At 44.7% G+C, this 25,062-nt stretch overlaps 1 protein-coding gene across 1 annotated transcript in view; it reads right to left on the reverse strand.

Moving 5' to 3' along the window:
- LOC121535672 (ephrin type-A receptor 4-like) overlaps positions 1-25,062 on the reverse strand; it is a 53,737-nt gene that overhangs the window by 8,519 nt on the left and 20,156 nt on the right. Inside the window, exons 5-6 of the mRNA XM_041842931.2 lie at positions 16,657-16,812; positions 15,210-15,656 (exon numbers count right to left, since the gene is read on the reverse strand). Coding sequence (XP_041698865.2) covers positions 15,210-15,656; positions 16,657-16,812 — 603 coding nt within the window. The remainder of the gene's footprint in view (positions 1-15,209; positions 15,657-16,656; positions 16,813-25,062) is intronic.

Here is a 25,062-nt window from a genome sequence, read left to right on the forward strand (position 1 = left end):
GTCCCCTATCCTCCCGGCCGGCTCGGTCCTCCCCTCCTGCTCCGTGGCTTGATGACTCATTGCGAGCTCACAGAACAGAGCTCCGGGCAGCGGAGCGGAAATGGAAGAAAACTAAACTCCCTGCCGACCTGGCATCTTTTCACTCCCTCCTCTCTACATTTTCTTCATCTGTTTCTGCTGCTAAGGCCACCTTCTACCACTCTAAATTCCAAGCATCTGCCTCTAACCCTAGGAAGCTCTTTGCCACATTTTCCTCCCTCCTGAATCCCCCCCTCTCTCTCTGTGGATGACTTCGTCAACCACTTTGAAAAGAAGGTTGACGACATCCGATCCTCGTTTGTTAAGTCTAATGACACTGCTGGTCCTGCTCACACTGCCCTACCCTATGCTTTGACTTCTTTCTCCCCTCTCTCTCCAGATAAAATCCTGCGACTTGTGACTGCAGGCCGCCCAACAACCTGCCCGCTTGACCCCATCCCCTCCTCTCTTCTCCAGACCATCTCCGGTGACCTTCTCCCCTACCTCACCTCGCTGATCAACTCATCCTTGACCGCTGGCCATGTCCCTTACGTCTTCAAGAGAGCGAGAGTTGCTCCCCTTCTCAAAAAACCAACACTCGACCCCACTGATGTCAACAACTACAGACCAGTATCCCTTCTTTCTTTTCTTTCCAAAACTATTGAGCGTGCCGTCTTTAGCCAACTCTCTTGCTATCTCTCTCAGAATGACCTTCTTGATCCAAACCAATCAGGTTTCAGGACTGGTCATTCAACTGAGACTGCTCTTCTCTGTGTCACGGAGGCTCTCCGCACTGCTAAAGCTAACTCTCTCTCCTCTGCTCTTGTCCTTCTAGACCTGTCTGCTGCCTTTGATACTGTGAACCATCAGATCCTCCTCTCCACCCTCTCCGAGCTGGGCATCTCCGGCGCGGCTCACTCCTGGATTGCGTCCTACCTGACCGGTCGCTCCTACCAAGTGGCGTGGCGAGAAGCTGTCTCCGCACCACGTGCTCTCACCACTGGTGTCCCCCAGGGCTCAGTTCTAGGCCCTCTCCTTTTCTCCCTATACACCAAGTCACTTGGCTCTGTCATATCCTCACACGGCCTCTCCTATCATTGCTACGCTGACGATACACAACTAATCTTCTCCTTTCCCCCTTCTGATAACCAGGTGGCGAATCGCATCTCTGCATGTCTGGCAGACATATCAGTATGGATGACGGATCACCACCTCAAGCTGAACCCTGGCAAGACGGAGCTGCTCTTCCTCCCGGGGAAGGACTGCCCGTTCCATGATCTCGCCATCACGGTTGACAACTCCGTTGTGTCCTCCTCCCAGAGTGCGAAGAGCCTTGGCGTGACCCTGGACAACACCCTGTCGTTCTCCGCTAACATCAAGGCGGTGACCCGCTCCTGCAGGTTCATGCTCTACAACATTCGGAGAGTACGACCCTGCCTTACACAGGAAGCGGCACAGGTCCTAATCCAGGCACTTGTCATCTCCCGTCTGGATTACTGCAACTCGCTGTTGGCTGGCCTCCCTGCATGTGCCATTAAACCCCTACAACTCATCCAGAATGCCGCAGCCCGTCTGGTGTTCAACCTTCCCAAGTTCTCTCACGTCACCCCCCTCCTCCGCACACTCCACTGGCTTCCAGTTGAAGCTCGCATCCGTTACAAGACCATGGTGCTTGCCTTTGGAGCAGCGAGGGGAACGGCACCTCTGTACCTTCGGGCTCTGATCAGTCCCTACACCCAAACGAGGGCATTGCGTTCATCCACCTCTGGCCTGCTGGCTCCCTTCCTCTGCGGAAGCATAGTTCCCGCTCAGCCCAGTCAAAACTGTTCGCTGCTCTGGCACCCCAATGGTGGAACAAGCTCCCTCACGACGCCAGGACAGCGGAGTCACTCACCACCTTCCGGAGACATTTGAAACCCCACCTCTTTAAGGAATACCTGGGATAGGATAAAGCAATCCTTCTACCCCCCCACACACACACAGCGGAGTCGCTCACCACCTTCCGGAGACATTTGAAACCCCACCTCTTTAAGGAATACCTGGGATAGGATAAAGTAATCCTTCTACCCCCCCCCCAAAAAAAATTTGTAAAGTGGTTATCCCACTGGCTATAGGGTGAATGCATCAATTTGTGAGTCGCTCTGGACTAGAGCGTCTGCTAAATGACGTAAATGTGCCCTTGAGCAAGGCACTTAACCCTAATTGCTCCTGTAAGTCGCTCTGGATAAGAGCGTCTGCTAAATGACTAAAATGTAAATGTAAATGTTACTTTGGCCCCAGCTCTCTGCAGGTCATTCACTAGGTCCCCCCGTGTGGTTCTGGGATTTTTGCTCACCGTTCTTGTGATCATTTTGACCCCACGGGGTGAGATCTTGCGTGGAGCCCCTGATCGAGGGAGATTATCAGTGGTCTTTTATGTCTTCCATTTCCTAATAATTGCTCCCACAGTTGATTTCTTCAAACCAAGCTGCTTACCTATTGCAGATTCAGTCTTCCCAGCCTGGTGCAGGTCTACAATTTTGTTTCTGGTGTCCTTTGACAGCTCTTTGGTCTTGGCCATAGTGGAGTTTGGAGTGTGACTGTTTGAGGTTGTGGACAGGTGTCTTTTATACTGATAACAAGTTCAAATAGGTGCCATTAATACAGGTAACGAGTGGAGGACAGAGGAGCCTCTTAAAGAAGAAGTTACAGGTCTGTGAAAGCCAGAAATCTTGCTTGTTTGTAGGTGACCAAATACTTATTTTCCACCATAATTTGCAAATAAAATCATTAAAAATCCTACAATGTGATTTTCTGGATTTATTTTTCTCATTTTGTCTGTCATAGTTGACGTGTACCTATGATGAAAATTACAGGCCTCTCTCATCTTTTTAAGTGGGAGAACTTGCACAATTGGTGGCTGACTAAATACTTTTTTCCCCCACTGTACAATTATCTGTAAGGTCCCTCAGTCAAGCAGTGAATTTCAAACACAGATTCAACCACAAAGGCCAGGGAGGTTTTCCAATGCCTCACAAAAAAGGGCACCTAAAAAATCAGACATTGAATATGCCTTTGAGCATGGTGAAGTTATTAATTACACTTTAGATGGTGTATCAATACACCCAGTCACTACAAAGATACAGGCGTCCTTCCTAACTCAGTTGCCAGAGAAGAAGGAAACCGCTCAGGGATTTCACCATGAGGCTAATGTTGACTTTAAAACAGTTACAGAGTTTAATGGCTGTGACAGGAGAAAACTTAGGATTGATCAACACCATTGTAGTTACTCCACAATACTAAGCTAAATGACAGAGTGAAAAGAAGGAAGCCTGTACATAATAAAAAATATTCCAAAACATGCATCCTGTTTGTAATAAGGCACTAAAGTAAAACTGCAAAGAAATTAACTTCATGTCCAGAATACAAAGCGTTACGTTTGGGGCAAATCCAAAACAACACATCACTGAGTACCACTCTTCATATTTTCAAGCATGGTGGTGGCTGCATCATGTTATGGGTATGCTTGTCATCGGCAAGGACTAGGGAGTTTTTTGGGATAAAAATAAATGGAATAGCAAAATCCTAGAGGAAAACCTGGTTTAGTCAGCAGGACAATAACCTAAAACACAAGGCCAAATATACATTGGAGTTGCTTACCAAGACGACATTCAATGTTCCTGAGTGGCCTAGTTACAGTTTTGACTTAAAAAGCTTGAAAATATATGGCAGACATGAAAATGGCTGTCTAGCAATGTTCAAAAACCAACTTGACAGAGCTTGAAGATTTTTGAAAAGAATCATGTGCAAATATTGTACAATCCAGGTGTGCAAAGCTCTTATCAAATCAAATCAAATGTATTGGTCACATACACATGGTTAGCAGATGTTATTGTGAGTGTAGCGAAATGCTTGTGCTTCTAGTTCTGACAGTGCAGTAATATCTAGCAAGTAATATCTAACAGTTCCACAACAAATATCTAATACACACAAATCTAAGTAAAGGAATGGAACAAGAATATATAAATATATGGATGAGCAATGTCATTGTCAGAGCAGCATAGGCTAAGATGCAATAGACAGTATAGAATACAGTATATACATATGAGATGGGTAATGCAAGATATGTAAACATTATTAAAGTGGCATTATTAAAGTGACATTATTAAAGTGACTAGTGTTCCATATATTAAAGTGGCCAGTGATTTTCAAGTCTGTATGTAGGCAGCAGTGCCTCTGTGCTAGTGATGGCTGTTTAACAGTCTGATGGCCTTGAGATAGAAGCTGTTTTTCAGTCTCTCGGTCCCAGCTTTGATACACCTGTACTGACCTCACCTTCTGGATGACAGCGGGGTGAACAGGCAGTGGCTTGGGTGGTAGTTGTCCTTGATGATCTTTTTGGCCTTCCTGTGACATCGGGTGCTGTAGGTGTCCTGGAGGGCAGGTAGTTTGCCCCCAGTGAAGCGTTGTGCAGACTGCACCACCCTCTGGAGAGCCCTGCGGTTGTGGGCGGTGCAGTTGCCATACCAGGCGGTGATACAGCCCGACAGGATGCTCTCAATTGTGCATCTGTAAAAGTTTGTGAGGGTTTTAGGTGACAGGCCAAATTTCTTCAGCCTCCTGAGGTTGCGCATTCTTCACCACACTGTCTGTGTGGGTGGACCATTTCAGTTTGTCAGTGATATATATGCAGAGGAACTTTCTACCTTCTCCACTGCTGTGGATAGGGGGGTACTCCCTCTGCTGTTTCCTGAAGTCCACGATCATCTCTTTTGTTTTGTAGAGACTTACCCAGAAAGACTTACAGCTGTAATCGCTGCCAAAGATGATTCTAATATGTATCGACTCAGGAATGTGAATAGTTATGTAAATTAGATATTTCTGTATTTCATTTTCAATACATTTGCAAACATTTCTAAAAACATGTTTTCACTTTGTCATTATGGGGTATTGTGTGTAGATGGGTGAGAGAAAAAAAAACTTTCTGAAAGCAATGTAGCTAGCTAACGTTACAGCCCTTACCTTATCCAGTGATTCAGTACACTCCCTCCTCTGTCAATACAATTTTCTTGTCAATATAATCCAAATTTGCGCTGACTGATTAGTGTAAAGTTACTTTTCAATGTATTCCCGAAAACCTGAAGTCGCCATTCAATAAAAAAAGTGCGGGTGCACCCAGGTTAAACAACACCAACCTTTTGACCTTTGTGCAGTCAAAAGAAAACGCAATTTTTGCTAACTTGGTTAGCTATGTGACTGTTTTCAACACATCAACTGTTTTTAACCAGGCAAGAGAAATGGACGTTCAATCAGAACTGAGTGAATGAACAACAACAAAAGTCTCCTGTCATCACCAGACTCTCCATTTAAATAGTGTCAAGATAATGCGTTCATGACAGGGTTCGCAGCGTAAGCATTAACGTCACCGCCATGGGATCTGAAGGTCCTGGGTTCGGCTTTCGGAGGAGACATTTTGATTATTCTCTTTCGTGTATAGTTTTGACACCCCCTCCCAATCCCGACACATACGTCGTGCTTATTTTCAATTATTAGGTGGCTCTTAAAAGAGCATTGTTGAGTGGCAATGGACAGGAACTGTGGTGTGTGTACTACTGTGCATGTATTGCTACTATGGAGGAGAGAACGGTGGAGAAGTAGGCATTGGTCTGAAACTGAAAAAGAAAGGAAATTCACGAGCACCACAATGCCTACACCACCCATGCTCCACCATGGATTTCCATCACACAGCTTTGACCTACCACAGTAGCTACAGTGCCTTATTCCACATTTTGTTGTGTTACAGCCTGAGTTCAAAATTGATTAAAGAAAATCACCCATCTACACACAATACCACATAATGACAAAGTGAAAACATGTTTTTAGAAATGTTAGCAAATTTATTGAAAATGAAATACAGAAAAATCTCATTTAAATAAGTATTCACACCCCTGAGTCAATACTTTGTAGAAGCACCTTTGGCAGCGATTACAGCTGTGAGTCTTTCTGGGTAAGTCTCTAAGAACGTTCCACATCTGGATTTTGTAAAATTGGCTCATTATTCTTTTCAAAATTCTTCAATATCCGTCAAATTGGTTGTTGATTATTGCTAGACCTTTTTCAGGTCTTGCCATAGATTTTCAAGTAGATTTAAGTCAAAACTGTAACTCAGCCACTCAGGAACATTCACTGTCTTCTTGGTAAGCAACTCCAGTGTAGATTTGGCCTTTATCTCCCAGTGTCTGATGGAAAGCAGACTGAACCAGGTTTGCTCTAGGATTTTGCCTTTGCTTAGCTCCATTCCGTTTCTTTTTTATCCTGAAAAACTCCCCAGTCCTTAACAATTACAAGCATTCCCATAACATGATGCAGCCACCACTATGCTTGAAAATATGTAGAGTGGTACTCAGTAATGTGTTGTGTTAGATTTGCCCCAAACATAACACTTTGTATTCAGAACAAAAAGTTAATTGCTTTGCCACATATTTTGCAGTATTACTTTAGTGTCTAGTTGCAAGCAGGACACATGTTTTGGAATATTGTTTTTCTGTACAGGCTTCCTTCTTTCCACTCTGTCAATTAGATTAGTATTGTGGAGTAACTACAATGTTGTTCATCCATCCTCAATTTTCTCCTATCACAGCCATTAAACTATGTAACTGTTTTAAAGTCACCATTGGCCTCATGGTGAAATTCCTGAGTGGTTTTCTTCCTCTCCGGCAACTGAGTTAGGAAGGACGCCTGTATCTTTGTAGTGACTGGGTGTATTGATACACCATCCAAAGTGTAAATAATTAATTCACCATGCTCTAAAGGATATTCAATATCTGCAACAACAAAAAAATAAATCTACCAATAGTTGCCCTTCTTTGCGAGGCATTGGAAAACCTCCCTGGTCTTTGTGGTTGAATCTGTGTTTGAAATGCATTGCTCGACTGAGGGACCTTACAGATAATTGTATGTGTAATGTACAGAGATGATGTAGTCATTCAAAAATCATGTTAATTCCCTAGAGTCGATTTATACACCGGTGCGTCAATCTAAGTTACATAACAAAAAAATCCCCATCAAAATCTGTCAATTTAAGCTAGTGATATCTGTCTCAATCCACCGCATCCGCCAGTATCGCACTTACGCATCTGCAGTGAAAGGTGGCAGAGCTAGAGAGGTGTTTGCCAGACCATAAGACATCCCGAAAGACGTCTTCTCGCGTAAACGTCTGTAGCATTTTACATTTACATTTTAGTCATTTAGCAGACGCTCTTATCCAGAGCGACTTACAGTTAGTGAGTGCATAAATTTTTCATACTGGCCCCCCATGGGAAACGAACCCACAACCCTGGTGTTGCAAGCGCCATGCTCTACCAACTGAGCTACAGGGGACCTAGCGTCTGAAAGGTTTGGCCTACAAACTATTATGACTCCCATGAACACCATGATGTTCCCTGTTTTGCTCTATGACCCCCACAAGTGTCATGGGACTTGTCTGAAGGTAACCGGTACCGGTTTTAAAAAACTAATGGAATTATGAAGGTAGTTTTGTGCCTGCCCAAAATGGGTTAAATATATATATTTTTAATAATCCATTATTTTTTATATCTCCTAGATTTAGGACAGACACTTCAAAACCTTGTTTCTTATTATAAATTTTTTGACTGTCCTTTTTTCCATTTATGAATGTGTTATTCAATGCTATTCTTTAGTAGTAAAGGCCAAAACATATTATCAAATTTCTTTTTTTATACCTAAAGGGGTCCTAAAATTCAAAATCAATTAGCTAAATTATCCATAGTATGACCATCTTAAAACAATTCCATATGTCAGCTTAACCCCCCCCCCCCAATGTCTTAGACTTGACCACTATTATTGCACACAGAATGAGACCATGCAACTTATTATATTACATATTACGACTTCAACTCCGACACAGCTGTTCCACTGTTCATACCGGCACCTATTCCTTTGCTCCATGGGCTACCAAAACGCTGCAGACGTAAACACAGAAAACGAGGGGGAGTCCTAGTGAAATTGAGGTGAAGAGGAAACCGAATGGCGCTCCCCTCCATTCTATTGGAAAATGTCCAATCACTCGAGAATAAGATGGATGAGCTTCGTTCATGATTTTCTTATCATAGAGACTTGAAAATGTGTAATATTATATGTCTTACTGAAACATGGCTGGATGATTACGCTATGCACGTAGTACTCGGTAGATTCTCCATGTAGTGGCAGGATCGGATGGTGGCTTCGGGGAAAAAGAAAGGTGGCGGTGGGTGTTATTTCATAAATAACAACTGGTGTGCTGCTTCAAGTGTGAATCTCAAGCTTTTGCTCACCTGATATAGAATACGTATTGCTTTTTTGTTTTTACACTTAATAATAATTTCAAAATAATATTTCAATTCTATCTTAAACAATGTGAAGAGGGGATATAGAATACCTCATGGGTAAGTTGCAGACCCTTTTATCTACCAAGAGAGTTTTCATCACGGCTGTCTACATTCCTCCACAGGCCAACACCACTCTGGCACTCAACAAACTGTATGGGACCATAAACAAACAAGAAACTCCTCACCCAAAGGCAGCGTTTCTGGTGGGTGGAGACTTTAACGCGGGGAGACTGTCCTACCTCACTTTTACCAACACGTCTCCTGCGCCACTAGGGGCGCTGAAACTCTAGACCACTTTTATTCTACCCACAGAAACACATACAAGGCCCTCCCTCATCCTCGCTTCGGCAAAATCTGACCATGACTCCATTCTCCTGCTTCCTGTTTATAAACAAAAGCTCAAACAGGAAGTACCAGTGATGTGCTCAATAAGGAAGTGGTCAGACGAAGCAGACGCGAGGCTACAAGACTGTTTGCTAGTACAGACTGGGATATGTTCCGGGATTCATCCGATAACATTGAGGAGTTTACCACAACAGTCACAGGCTTCATCAATAAGTGCATAGGCGATGTCATCTCCACAGTGACTATAAGTACGTATCCAAACCAAAAACCATGGATTACAGGCAACATCCACGCTGGGCTAAAGGGTAGAGCTACCGCTTACAAGAAACGGGATACGGACATGGACGCATAAAAGAAAGCCCACTATGACCTCTGACAAGACATCAAACATGCAAAAGGACAATATAGGAGGAAGGTGGAATCCTATTACACCGGCTACGACGGTCGTCATATGTGGCAGGGCTTGCAGACGATAACGGAATACAAAGGGAAACCCAGCCATGAGCTGCCCAGCGACGCAGAACTCCCAAACCAGCTAAATGCCTTTTATGCTCGCTTTGAGGAATATAACACTGTGCCTTGCGTGACAGCCCCTGCTTTTCTGGATGACTGTGTGATCTCGCTCTCTGTGACCGATGTGAGCAAAACGTTGAAACTGGTTAACAATCACAAGGCTACCGTTTCAGATGGAATTCCAGGGGAGCGTTCTCAAAGCATGCGCAGACCAGCTGGCAAGTGGCTTCACAGACATTTTCAACCTCTCCTTGTCCCAGTCTGTAATCCTAACATGTTTCAAGCTCACCATTGTCCCTGTTCGCAAGAGCTCCAAGGTAACCTGCCTAAATGACTATCGCCCTGTAGCACTCACATCTGTAATTATGAAGTGCTTTGAAAGGCTGGTCATGACACACATCAACACCATCATCCCAGACACCCTAGACCCACTCCAATTTCCATACTGCTCCAACAGATCCACAGATGACGCAATCTCAATTGCACTTCACACTGCCCTCTCCCACCTGGACAAAAGGGGAAATAACTATGTGAGAATGCTGTTCAAAGACTCCAGCTCAGTGTTCAACACCATAGTCCCCTCCAAGCTCATCACCAAGCTAGGGAACCTGGGACTGAACCCCTCCCTCTGCAACTGAATCTTGGACATCCTGACTGATCGGCCCCAGGTGGTGAGGTTAGGCAACAACACCTCCGCCACGCTGACCTTCAACACGGGGGCCCCTCTGGGGTGTGTGCTTAGTCCCCTCCTGTACTCCCTGTTAACCCTTGACTGTGTGGCCGCTGACGGCACGATGGTGGTATGCCTGATCACCGACGGCGAAGTGTCAGCCTACAGGGAGGAGGTCAGACACTTAGCAGTGTGGTGCCACGACAACAACCTCTTTCTCAACATCAGTAAGACCAAGGAGCTGATCGTGGACTATAGGAGAAAGAGGGGAGAGCACACCCCCATCCACATTGACAGGGCTGTTGTGAAACGGGTCAAGAGCTTTAGGTTCCTTGGCATTCGCATCACTAAGGACTTAACATGGTCCACACACACCCACACAGTCGTGAAGAGGGCACGGCAGCACCTCTTCCCCTTCAGGAGGCTGAAAAGATTTGGCATGGGCCCTCAGATCCTCAAACATTTCTACAGCTGCACCATTGAGAGCATCTTTGACTGGCTGCATCACCGCTTGGTATGGCAATTGCACAGCCCTTGACGGAAAAGCGCTACAAAGGGTGGTGCAGACAGCCCAATACATCACTAGTAAAAATAAAGAAAAACCCATGAATGAGTAGGTGCGTCCAAACTTTTGACTGGTAGTGTATATAAACTCAGCAAAAAAAGAAACATCCCTTTTTCAGGACCCTGTCTTTCAAAGATAATTCGGAAAAATCTAAATAACTTCACAGATCTTCATTGTAAAGGGTTTAAACACTGTTTCCCATGCTTGTTCAATGAACCATAAACAATTAATGAACATGCACCTGTGGAACGGTCGTTAAGACACTAACAGCTTACAGACGGTAGGCAATTAAGGTCACAGTTATGAAAACTTAGGACACTAAAGAGGACTTTCTACTGACTCTGAAAAATACCAAAAGAAAGATGCCCAGGGTCCCTGCTCATCTGCATGAACGTGCCTTAGGCATGCTGCAAGGAGGCATGAGGACTGTAGCTGTGGCCAGGGCAATAAATGGCAATGTCCGTACTGTGAGATGCCTAAAACAGAGCTACAGGGAGACAGGACGGACAGCTGATCATCCTCGCAGTGGCAGACCACGTGTAACAACACCTGCACAGGATCGGTACATCCGAACATCACACCTGCGGGACAGGTACAGGATGGCAACAACAACTGCCCGAGTTACACCAGGAACGCACAATCCCTCCATCAGTGCTCAGACTATCCACAATAGGCTGAGAGAGGCTGGACTGAGGGCTTGTAGGCCTATTGTAAGGCAGGTCCTCACCAGACATCACCGGCAACAACGTCACCTATGGGCACAAACCCACCATCGCTGGACCAGACAGGACTGGCAAAAAGTGCTCTTCACTGACAAGTCACGATTTTGTCTCACCAGGGGTGATGGTCAGATTTGCGTTTATCGTCGAAGGAATGAGCATTACACTGAGGCCTGTACTCTGGAGCAGGATCGATTTGGAGGTGGAGGGTCCGTCATGGTCTGGGGCGGTGTATCACAGCATCATCGGACTGAGCTTGTTGTCATTGCAGGCAATCTCAACGCTGTGCGTTACAGGGAAGACTTCCTCCTACCTCATGTGGTACCCTTCCTGCAGGCTTATCCTGACATGTCCCTCCAGCATGACAATGCCACCAGCCACACCAGCCAGTTCTGTGCGTGATTTCCTGCAAGACAGGAATGTCAGTGTTCTGCCATGGCCAGCGAAGAGCCCGGATCTCAATCCCATTGAGCATGTCTGGGACCTGTTGGATCGGAGGGTGAGGGCTAGGGCCATTCCCCCCAGACATGTCTGGGAACTTGCAGGTGCCTTGGTGGAAGAGTGGGGTAACATCTCACAGCAAGAACTGGCAAATCTGGTGCAGTCCATGAGGAGGAGATGCACTGCAGTACTTAATGCAGCTGGTGGCCACACCAGATACTGACTGTGACTTTTGATTTTAACCCCCCCTTTGTTCAGGGACACATTATTCAATTTCTGTTAGTCACATGTCTGTGGAATTTGTTCAGTTTATGTCTCAGTTGTTGAATCTTGTTATGTTCATACAAATATTTACACATGTTAAGTTTGCTGAAAATCAACGCAGTTGACATTGAGAGGAAGCTTCTTTTTTTGCTGAGTTTTATATGTAAAAAAATTGTAAAAATAAAGAAAAACCCTTGAATGAATAGGTGTGTCCACACCTACTCATTCATGGGTTTTTCTTTATTTTTACTAGTGATGTATTGGGCTGTCTGCACCACCCTTTGTAGCGCTTTGCCGTCAAGGGCGGTGCAATTGCCATACCAAACGGTGATGCAACCAGTCAAGTTGCTCTCAATGGTGCAGCTGTAGAACTTTTATATATACACTACCAGTCAAAAGTTTGGACACACCTACTCATTCAAGGGTTTTTCTTTATTTGTACTATTCTTTACATTGTAGAATACTGTGAAGACATCAAAACTATGAAATAACACATATGGAATCATGGAATCATGTAGTAACCAAAAAAGTGTTAAACAAATCAAAATATATTTTATATTTTATATTCTTCAAAGTAGCAACCCTTTGCCTTGATGACAGCTTTGCACACTCTTAGATATTCTCTCAACCAGCTTCATGAGGTAGTCACCTGGAATGCATTTCAACTAACAGGTGTGCCTTCTTAAAAGTTAATTTGTGGAATTTATTTCCTTCTTAATGCATTTGAGCCAATCAGTTGTGTTGTGACAAGGTAGGGGTGGTATACAGAAGATAGCCCTATTTGGTAAAAGACCGAGTCCATATTATGGCAAGAAAAACGAAAAATAAGCAAAGAGAAATGACAGTCCATCATTACTTTAAGACATGAAGGTCAGTCAATACAGAACATTTCAAGAACTTTCAAATGCAGTCGCAAAAACCATCAAGCGCTATGATGAAACTGGCTCTCATGAGGACCGCCAGAGGAAAGGATGACCCAGAGTTACCTCTGCTGCAGAGGATAAGTTCATTAGAGTTAACTGCACCTCAGATTGCAGACCAAATAAATTAGTTAAAGTAACAGACACATCTCAACATCAATTGTTCAGAGGAGACTGCGTGAAACAGGCCTTCATGGTCGAATTGCTGCAAAGAAACCACTACTAAAGGACACCAATAAGAAGAAGAGACTTGCTTGGGCCAAGAAACAAGAGCAATATATATATATATATACACACACTACCGTTCAAAAGTTTGGGGTCACTTAGAAATGTCCTTGTTTTCTAAAGAAAAGCAATTTTTTTGTCCATTAAAATACCATCAAATTGATCAGAAATACAGTGTAGACATTGTTAATGTTGTAAATGGCTATTGTAGCTGGAAATTTAATGGAATATCTACGTAGGCATACAGAGGCCCATTATCAGCAACCATCAGTCCTGTGTTCCAATGGCACGTTGTGTTTGCTAATCCAAGTTAATCATTTTAAAAGGCTAATTGATCATTAGAAAACCCTTTTGCAATTATGCTAGCACAGCTGAAAACGTTTGTGCTGATTAAAGAAGCAATAAAACTGGCCTTCTTGAGACTAGTTGAGTATCTGGAGCATTAGCAATTGTGGGTTCGATTACAGGCTCAAAATGGCCAGAAACAAATAACTTTCTTCTGAAACTCGTCAGTCTATTCTTGTTCTGAGAAATGAAGGCAATGCCATGCGAGAAATTGCCAAAAGACTGAAGATCTCGTACAACACTGTGTACTACTCCCTTTACAGAACAGCGCAAACTGGCTCTAACCAGAATTGAAAGAGGAGTGGGAGGCCCCAGTGCACAACTGAGCAAGAGGACAAATACATTAGCGTGTCTAGTTTGCGAAACAGGCGCCTCACAGGTCCTCAACTGGCAGCTTCATTAAATAGTACCCGCAAAACACCAGTCTCAACGTCAACAGTGAAGAGGCGACTCCGGGATTCTGACCTTCTAGGCAGAGTTTCAAAGAAAAAGCCATATCTCAGACTGGCCAATAGAAATAAAATATTAAGATGGGCAGTCTGAGATATGGCTTTTTCTTTGCAACTCTGCCTAGAAGGTCAGCATCCTGGAGTGGCCTCTTCACTGTTATGGTTGAGACTGGTGTACTACTCCCTTCACAGAACAGCGCAAACTAGACACGCTAATGTATTTGTCCTCTTGCACTGGGGCCTCCCACTCCTCTTTCTATTCTGGTTAGAGCCAGTTTGCGCTGTTCTGTGAAGGGAGTCGTACACAATGTTGTACGAGATCTTCAGTTTTCTCACTCACTCACTCACTCACACACACACACACACACACACACACACACACACACACACACACACACACACAACACACACACACACAGACACAGACACAGACACAGACACCATTGTATATCGTTGTATTTTACATTTGTGTGACTGTCCTTGTCTATCAGTGTATCAGTGTTTTGTTACTTGTTTTTTGTGAACCCCAGGAAGAAAAGCTACTGCTTAGGCAAAAGATAATGGGGACCCGAATAAACCAACACATACACGCTCCCGCACACACACACACACACACACACACACACACACACACACACACACACACACACACACACACACACACACACACACACACACACACACACACAGTCTTGTACAACTAACCTTGTGGGACACACAATTCAGTCCCATTCAAAATCCTATTTTAACCCCTAACTCTAAACCTAACCCTAGCTCCTAACCCTAACCCTAAAACTAACCCTAGCTCCTAACCCTAACCCTAAACCTAATTCTAACCCTAACACAAATTCTAACCTTAACCCTAAACCCCCTAGAAATACCATTTGACATTTACATTTTTACATTTTAGTCATTTAGCAGACGCTCTTATCCAGAGCGACTTACAGTTAGTGAGTGCATACATTATTATTATATATGTATTTTTTTTCGTTTGCTATTCTTGTGGGGACTTCTAGTATAGTTAAACACGTCCACACACACACACACACACACAGACACACACACACATACACACACAGTAAGAGGAGCCATAGACAAGTATTGTGTTACTGAGGCATCTAAAAATCAACCTAAACCAATTACATGACGACTTCACAGTGGTATTCTGTTTATGTCACTGAGACAAGTCACTCCTTAAGAGAGGAGACAAACACACTCAGACATGCACACAAAACCCCCATACAAAGAGACTGAAATACAGACTCAGACCCAACTAAATCCAATTAAAACAACCCGCTTCAGAAACTCTCGAACAGACATGGAATAGACACAGTCCTGCTGGGCTGAGAGGAGATAGACATAAACTCACCGGCCTGGTTGGTGGTGAGAGTGACAGACACACTCTGTCTTGCCCCTGCAGTGTGGTCTTGGGAGACCCCGTTGCGGGCGCAGATGGTGAAGGTGTAGCGTGTGTGTGCCTGCAGCTCGCTCACACACACTCTGGTGGCCCTCAGGCCGCTCTGCTGGGGGGAGAAGAGGACGTCTGGGCCACAGGGCAGGCAGAGCTGGGCCCCAAGAGGCGCCTCAGGACCCCAAAGGCTATCAGCCTCTCCAAGTTGACTCCCAGACGTACTCCCAATCTGAGTTTGATTCCCGGTTTGACTCCCAGGGTAACTCTCAGGACCGTGGCAGAGCAGGCAGTCCACACTGTAGCTGATGTCAGTTCTCCCTCCGAGCCTGAGGGGGGCGCTCCACTCTAGAAACACTGATGTCTCATTGACCTCTGAGATCAGTTGCTGTGGAGCAGAGGGGGGTTCTGGGATACATAGGACAGGGAGGTTGAGTTAGAAATAATATTGTGGTTATGGTTATATACTTTCCTCTTTGGTACTTTTTGTCGTTATGTTGTGTGAGTGTGTATGTGTGTTCTATGTGTTTTCTCAGGCTGACTGGGTGAACCATGTGCTGTATATAGGCATAATTAAGTTTATGACAAACAGACCAAGGTCTCAGTCAGAACAATGAGAGAGAGAGAGAGAGAGAGAGAGAGAGAGAGAGAGAGAGAGAGAGAGAGAGAGAGAGAGAGAGAGAGAGAGAGAGGGAGAAAGAGAGCAAGTGGGAGAGAGAGGGGGCGAGAGAGGGGGAGAAAGAAAGAGATGTTACTGAGGACTATTCATCCCACTCAGGACATGGCTTATTAGTCTTAAGTAATTGGATCAGTACAGAGGGAGGACTGATAGGAGAGAGACAGAGGGAGGACTGAGAGGAGAGAGACAGAGGGAGGACTGAGAGGAGAGAGACAGAGGGAGGACTGAGAGGGGAGAGACAGAGGGAGGACTGAGAGGAGAGAGACAGAGGGAGGACTGAGAGGAGAGAGACAGAGGGAGGACTGAGAGGGGAGAGACAGAGGGAGGACTGAGAGGAGACAGAGGGAGGACTGAGAGGAGAGAGACAGAGGGAGGACTGAGAGGGGAGAGACAGAGGGAGGACTGAGAGGGGAGAGACAGAGGGAGGACTGAGAGGGAGAGACAGAGGGAGGACTGAGAGGGGAGAGACAGAGGGAGGACTGAGAGGGGAGAGACAGAGGGAGGACTGAGAGGGGAGAGACAGAGGGAGGACTGAGAGGGGAGAGACAGAGGGAGGACTGAGAGGGGAGAGAGAGGGAGGACTGAGAGGGGAGAGACAGAGGGAGGACTGAGAGGGGAGAGACAGAGGGAGGACTGAGAGGGGAGAGACAGAGGGAGGAATAGAGAGGAGAAAAAGTACAGATCCCCCATGGGGAAATAAAGTGTGTGTGTGCGTCCGTGTGTTCTTACGTGTGCAGGGCATAGATGCAGGGTCAGTCTCAGAGCGGTAGTATCCTGGGTTGCAGTCACAGACAGTAGCCCCCACCTTCTCTGAGTGACTGTGTGGAGGACACTTAGAACATGCTTCGTCTGTAGACACAGCTCTGTAGAAACCAACCTTACACGCTGCAGAGAGAGAGAGAGAGAGATTCCATGACTTTTCATTCTATTACAATCAACAAATGCATTGACATACTACTTAGTTTGACATAAACCCCATGGTGTGTGTGTGTGTGCGAGAAAAGGCGGGTAACAGTGTTTGTGTGTGTGTGTATTTGTCCTCTTGTTCAGTTGTAGAAAGAGGAGTGGGAGGCCCCGGTGCACAACTGAGCAAGAGGACAAATACATTAGTGTCTAGTTTGAGAAACAGGCGGCTCACAGGTCCTCAAATGGCAGCTTCATTAAATAGTACCCGCAAAACACCAGTCTCAACGTCAACAGTGAAGAGGCCACTCCGGGATGCTGACCTTCTAGGCAGAGTTGCAAAGAAAAAGCCATATCTCAGACTGCCCATCTTAATATTTTATTTTTAATTGGCCAGTCTGAGATATGGCTTTTTCTTTGCAATGTATTTGTCCTCTTGCTCAGTTGTGCACTGGGGCCTCCCACTCCTCTTTCTATTCTGGTTAGAGCCAGTTTGCGCTGTTCTGTGAAGGGAGTAGTACACAGCGTTGTACGAGATCTTCAGTTTCTTGGCAATTTCTTGCATGGAATAGCCTTCATTTCTCAGAACAAGAATAGACTGACGAGTTTCAGAAGAAAGTTATTTTTTTCTGGACATTTCGAGCCTGTAATCGAACCCACAATTGCTGATGTTCCAGATACTCAACTAGTCTCAAGAAGGCCAGTTTTATTGCTTCTTTAATCAGCACAACAGTTTTCAGCTGTGCTAACATTATTGCAAAATGGTTTTCTAATGATCAATTAGCCTTTTAAAATGATAATCTTGGATTAGCAAACACAACGTGCCATTGGAACACAGGACTGATGGTTGCTGATAATGGGCCTCTGTACGCCTATGTAGATATTCCAAGAAAAATCAGCCGTGTCCAGCTACAATAGCCATTTACAACATTAACATTGTCTATACTGTATTTCTGATCAATTTGATGTTATTTTAATGGTTTTCTTTCGAAAACAAGGACATTTCTAAGTGACCCCAAACTTTTGAACGGTAGTGTATGTGTCTCTAATATGATCATACATTTGGCAGGAGGTCCCATTTTGTGAATTCTTGGTTGGTGAGCGGACCCCAGACCTCACAACCATACAGGGCAATGGGTTCTATAACTAATTCAAGTATTTTTTGCCAGATCCTAATTGGTATGTCAAATTTTATGGTGCTTTTGATGGCAATAGAAGGCCCTTCTTGCCTTGCCTCTCAGATCGTTCACAGCTTTGTGGAAGTTACCTGTGGCGCTGATGTTTAGGCCGAGGTATGTATCGTTTTTGGTGTTCTCTAGGGCAACGGTGTCTAGATGGAATTTGTATTTGTGGTCCTGGCAACTGGACCTTTTTTGGAACACCATTATTTTTGTCTTACTGAGATTTACTGTCAGGGCCCAGGTCTGACAGAATCTGTGCAGGAGATCTAGGTGCTGCTGTAGGCCCTCCTTGGTTGGGGACAGAAGCACCAGATAATCAGCAAACAGTAGACATTTGACTTCAGATTCTAGTAGGGTGAGGCCGGGTGCTGCAGACTGTTCTAGTCCCTCGCCAATTAATTGATATATATGTTGAAGAGGGTGGGGCTTAAGCTGCATCCCTGTCTCACCCCATGGCCCTGTGGAAAGAAATGTGTGTGTTTTTTACCAATTTTAACCACACACTTGTTGTTTGTGTACATGGATTTTATAATGTTGTATGTTTTTCCCCCAACACCACTTTCCATCAATTTGTATAGCAGACCCTCATAAGCTTTTTTGAAGTCAATAAAGCATGAGAAGACTTTGCCTTTGTTTTGTTTTGTTTTGTTTTTCAATTAGGGTGTGCAGGGTGAATACGTGGCCTGTCGTATGGTAATTTGGTAAAAAGCCAATTTGACATTTTCTCAGTACATTGTTTTCACTGAGGAAATGTACAAGTCTGCTGTTAATGATAAAGCAGAGGATTTTCCCAAGGTTGCTGTTGATGCATATCCCACAGTAGTTATTGGGGTCAAATTTGTCTCCACTTTTGTGGATTGGGGTTATCAGTCCTTGGTTCCTCTCTCTCTCTCTCTCTCTCTCTCTCTCTCTCTCTCTCTCTCTCTCTCTCTCTCTCTCTCTCTAACACAAAGGAATGCTTTAAAGATTGTTATTGTTTTTTATAGCTCAATTAAGCACTGATAGTATAAAAACATGCACACACACACAGACACAGGTACACACAGACACACACAAACAAATGCCGAGCACTAACACACACCGATAAGAGCCACTCACATCAGTTATCACTGCTTTTATAGATGACCGTTTACTCTAGCCTGCCTTGAGTGCCAGATCATCATGCCTACTGAGAACCGCTATCAATGAGTATAGGCTTCATGCCAGTTTAAAATATTAGCAGAGGACTCCAAATGTGTGTGTTTGTGTGTGTGTGTGTGTGTGTGTTGGCATTAGTAATGGGGAAAAAAATCTATACAGTTACATATCGGGATATTATTTTTTACAATATATCGTACCGTATCGTATCGTTTTGACAATATCGCAATTTTATTTTTGTCGGCAGTTGGCTGTACCTGCACCAAAACTACTCTATTTTCCCTTCATAGTTTCTTCTCCATCTTCTTTTTAAATAGGGAGCCAATTTTTTGTTCAGCTCAGTTGGCTGTACCTGCACCAAAACTCCTCTATTTTCCCTTCATAGTTTCTTCTCCATCTTCTTTTTAAATAGGGAGCCAATTTTTTGTTCAGCACTTTTATTGCCGTGACTGATCCAAACTAGTTTTCTCATGGCTCTCTCCTGTCCCTCTGCGGCAGACATATAATGAGCAATATGTTTGGAACATCAAATCGCAATAAAATCACGGTATCGAATCGCAATACATATAGAATCGTGAGAACCACTATACAAATCGTATTGGCACCTAAGTTTCGTGATAAAAATCGCATCGTGAGGTCCCTGGCAGTTCCCAGGCCTAGTGTGCATGTGTGACACCAGAAGAACTGTTGAGGGTGGTGGTCTTTATGAGAGCGTGTGATAGAGGGGAAAGAGGAGTGGAGAGAAGGAGAGACAGAAAGAGAGCAGAAGTCTATTGTGGCCCTCTCTTATGTAGGATTAATGACAGCTTTATAATGCCCTCATGAGCTGTTATTCCAGGTCAACACTCCTTTACAGCACAAACAGACAAACCATAACACACACAGCTCTTTTCACTTCAGCTAGAGGAAAGAATAAACATTTAGAATATCAGACACTGTATGGAATGAGAAGAGGGACAAACGTAGAAAATAGAGAGTGATAAAAGAACAATAATAGAGAATGAAACAGAGAGAAAGAAACAGAGTGATGTGAAAGGATTGAGGAGTGTTTATGGGTTTCAATCAATCACATTTATTTATAAAGCTCTTTTTACATCAGCAAAGTGCTTATACAGAAACCCAGCCTAAAACCACAAAGACCCCAAAGAGCAAGCAATGCAGATGTAGAAGCATGGTGGCTAGGAAAAACTAGAAAGGCAGGAACCTAGGAAGAAACCTAGAGAGCAACCAGGCTCCGAGGAGATTATAAGAGTGCATCAAATAAAATAAAATGTTAATGGTCGCATACACATATTTAGCTGATGTTATTGCGGGTTTAGTGAAATGCTGTGCAGTAATATCTAACAAAAATGGCCATTAAGGCCAGCTCGTTCTTCAAGATATTCAAACGTTCATAGATGACCAGCAGGTTCAAATAATAATCACAGTGGTTGTAGAGGGTGCAACAGGTCAGCATCTCAGGAGTAAATGTCAGTTAGCTTTTCATAGCCGAGAATTCAGAGGTTGAGACAGCAGGTACAGGAGAGAGAGAGAGAGAGAGAGAGAGAGAGAGAGTTTATGTCTGCACATCCCTTTCTTATTCTCTCCCTCTTTATTATCTATCTCTCTCTCTCTCTCTCTCTCTCTCTCTCTCTCTCTCTCTCTCTCTCTCTCTCTCTCTCTCTCTCTCTCTCTCTCTCTCTCTCTCTCTCTCTCTCTCAGTCACCTGCCCTCTGTTTATTGTGGAGAAGAGGGAGAAAGGCAGGATAGGATGGAGACAAAGCCAGCTCACAGCATTGTGTCCTGTCTTCCTGCTACAGCTCAATAGCTCACAGTGTGCCAAGAATGTGTGCCAGTATGGTTGTATGTGTGCCAGTCTGTTTGTGAATATGTGTGAGTATGTGAGAGACAGAGACTGTGTGTGTGTGTGTGTGTGTGAGAGAGAGTACGTGTGTGTGCTTATTTTCATGTCAATGGCAGGTCAGGTATCGTGTGTCTCCTTGATTGACAGCTCCGGGGTCATCCATCAAACTCAGAGAGACAGGAGACCCGCCCCCTGATAAGATCCTGCAGGGCAGGAATGCACACAGTGACAGAGGAGGAAGGACAGTAGGATACACACACACACACACACACACACACACACACACACACACACACACACTGTAAATAGTCAGTTTCTTGGCTTTTGTATCCAATCTCCTGATGAGAGCAGCTGAAGCTGCCAGCCAAACAGGTAGGGGGGAGACAACCAGGACCCCAGTGTCCGGTATGGAGCGTGAAGTCATGAGCTCTGCTGGTCGGCTATTGTGTTGGAACCTAGCAGGGCCAAAAGCCCTGGTCTGCCCTAGAAAGCCTAAGTAAATTGCGATCGGCAGATTTTTTTAAAGGTTGTTTTGAGCTCTAAAATGATTATGATCAAGTTCGATCCCCACTGTGAATTATTTTAAAGTTTGATACAAAATGAGATAACAGTGATCCATTCTGACTACTACATTTGTCGTCACACAGGACCACGTGCTGACACAGACCACTCACGGGCCGGCTATGAGGAGGCTCGCGCCCTCATACACACTCTCAGGAAGATTGAAAACAACTACATTGACCATGATCCTTTGCTAGTTACGGCCACTTTCACCATGATCCTTAGTGATTTTTTGGTGCCATTCAGCCCCATTCAGCAATACGACATGCTTCAAATGTAAATACTTCCGGCTTCACGCGCCATAGGGAGTTTTCCATATGAATATGTGGATGACGTCAGCGCTATCACTATCTATTAGTTTTAATGTCTATGGAGACAACTCACGTGTGTGTGTGTGTGAGTGAGAAAATGCTGAGGGAGGTAGAGTGAGTAAATGAGTGTAGACTACTTTATTTCTGCTACAAACTCAGTAAGCTGTGTGATAGAGAAAGAGAGAGAGAGAGAGAGAGAGAGAGAGAGGAGAGTGAGAAAGAGAGGGAGTAATTGTTGCAGGGGGCTTTTGACATGCATTAGTGTAACAGTGAGTGTGTGTTTGTGTGTGTGCATGTACAGTACCAGTCAAAAGTTTGGACACACCTACTCATTCAAAGGTTTTTCTTTATTTCTTATTTTTTACATTGTAGAATAATAGTGAAGACATCAAAACTATTAAATAACACACATGGAATCATGTAGTAACCAAAAAAGTGTTAAACAAATTATTCAAGTAGCCACCCTTTAACTTGATGACAGCTTTGCACACTCTTGGCGTTCTCTCAACCAGCTTCACCTGGAATGCCTTTCCAACAGTCTTGAAGGAGTTCCCACATATGCTGAGCACTTGTTGGCTGCTTTTCCTTCACCCTGCCATCCGACTCATCCCAAACCATCTCAATTGGGTTGAGGTCGGGGGATTGTGGAGGCCAGGTCATCTGATGCAGCACTCCATCACTCTCCTTCTTGGTAAAATAGCCCTTACACAGCCTGGAGGTGTGTTGGGTCATTGTCCTGTTGAAAAACAAATGACAGTCCCACTAAGCCCAAACCAGATGGGATGGCGTATCGCTGCAGAATGCTGTAGTAGCCATGCTGGTTAAGTGTGCCTTGAATTCTAAATAAATCACAGACAGTGTCACCAGCAAAGCACCCCCACACCATAACACCTTCTCCTCCATGCTTTACGGTGGGAAATACACATGCAGAGATCATCCGTTCACCCACACTGCGTCTCACAAAGACACAGCGGTTTGAACCAAAAATCTCAAATTTGGACTCCAGACCAAAGGACAAATTTCCACCGGTCTAATGTCCATTGCTCGTGTTTCTTGGCCCAAGCAGGTCTCTTCTTCTTATTGGTGTCCTTTAGTAATGGTTTCTTTGCAGCAATTCGACCATGAAGGCCTGATTCACACAGTCCCCTCTGAACAGTTGATGTTGAGATATGTCTGTTACTTGAACTCTGTGAAGCATTTATTTGGGCTGCAATTTCTGAGGCTCGTAACTCTAATGAACGTATCCTCTGCAGCAGAGGTAACTCTGGGTCTTCCATTCCTGTGGCAGTCCTCATGAGAGCCAGTTTCATCATAGCGCTTGATGGTTTTTGCGACTGCACTTGAAGAAACTTTCAAAGTTCTTGAAATGTTCCGTATAGACTTACCAAATAGGGCTATCTTCTGTATACCCCCCTACCTTGTCACAACACAACTGATTGGCTCAAACGCATTAAGAAGGAAATAAATTCCACAAATTAACTTTTAAGAAGGCACACCTGTTAATTGAAATGCATTCCAGGTGACTACCTCATGAAGCTGGTTGAGAGAATGCCAAGAGTGTGCAAAGCTGTCATCAAGGCAAAGGGTGGATATTTGAAGAATCTCAAATATAAAATATATCTTGATTTGTTTATCACTTTTTTAGTTACAACATGATCCCATATGTGTTATTTCATAGTTTTGATGTCTTCACTATTATTCTACAATGTAATTTTTTTTGTAAAAATAAAGGGAAACCCTTGAATGAGTAGGTGTGTCCAAACCTTTGACTAGTAGTGTATGTGTTGGTGAGGTAGGATCTAATCCTGGTTTAGGTCATCCTGACAGACAGACAGACAGACAGACAGACATCTCACTCTCTCAGAGCAGTCATATCCAGTATAATATCCAACACTTACACAGATGTCCTGTTGTGTTTAACTACACAACACACTGTGTGTCACTGCAGAGGTGTTGACACATCTCCTTAGAGGATAATCATAGTTCATCTGGTTAAAAACTCTGGTTTAGTTCACATGAGCTGCAGGCAGGTAGTAGCGGAATACAAGAGGTATTACGTAATCAGATTAAGATTTAGGAGCTGTATTCTGTTACAATTTACAAGAACACCTTGACCACTGAGCAGTGATTTGGACAGCCTTGGGATCACTACTCTACAATGGTTAACTCTGAAAAACTTCTAATTTTCCCCAGGTCTACCGGGCACCCATAATTCCCTTTGATGTCCATCCTGCCCTCTCATTTATCACTCCATTAATCACTCCATCTATCCATCACTCCGACTCTCCCTCTATCCATCACCTAGACAGCTGACACACTGGAACGGTCAGGGGCACTTCCGACTGAAGGAGAGAGAGAGCGAGAGCGAGAGCGAGAGCGAGAGCGAGAGCGAGAGCGAGAGCGAGAGCGAGAGAGAGAGAGAGAGAGAGAGAGAGAGAGAGAGAGAGAGAGAGAGAGAGAGAGAGAGAGAGAGAATGAGTGGTTATCTCCATCCTGCTACCACGAAAATACTTTCACCCTGCCACCATACAGCGGGTGAATGCAAGCATTTCCTGGGACTGTGCCTCAAAACGAAATGTTTACCTGGCCCACCACTCCACCTTGGACTAAAACAGCCTTCATGACCAGGTCCACCTCTACAAGGCAGCAGTCCCCACCTTTGCCAGGACCCTGAAGGACATCACCCTCTACCGCAGCCCCAGCACCTCTAACAGGAGCAATAGAGAAACGGACACCCATCCCATCCCACCCCCCCCCCCCCAGAGGACCTGTATCAAGAGGATCCACACCAAGAGGACCTACACCCAGACCACAGCACCACCAGCCACATCCCCACCCCAACCAGCCGACCTCTCCCCAAACAAACCCTAGCCACACCCTATATAGGCCCCCCCAGATCAGTCTCATGCCCCTTCTGCTCCCCCATGCCCCCCGCCCCTGTAGCAAGGACCTCAACAAGACAGCCGCACATATGCCTAGGCCGTGAGCAGGGCAACCGGCCCAACCCCCACTAACCCACCCGCCCATGCTCCATCCTGTGACCTAAGAGTTATGTATCAGATGCTCAACATGCTCTGCTCACACCTACTGTAATGGTCTGAGCTTAAACCACCCGAAAACAACATTAGACACCAGGAAACACAAAGCTATTACTATCTCATCCTGGAATATACAAGGTCTGAGGTCATCTACCTTTTGC

The sequence above is a fragment of the Coregonus clupeaformis genome, chromosome 21, assembly GCF_020615455.1.
Source record: "Coregonus clupeaformis isolate EN_2021a chromosome 21, ASM2061545v1, whole genome shotgun sequence".
NCBI classification, from domain to species: Eukaryota; Metazoa; Chordata; class Actinopteri; order Salmoniformes; family Salmonidae; genus Coregonus; species Coregonus clupeaformis.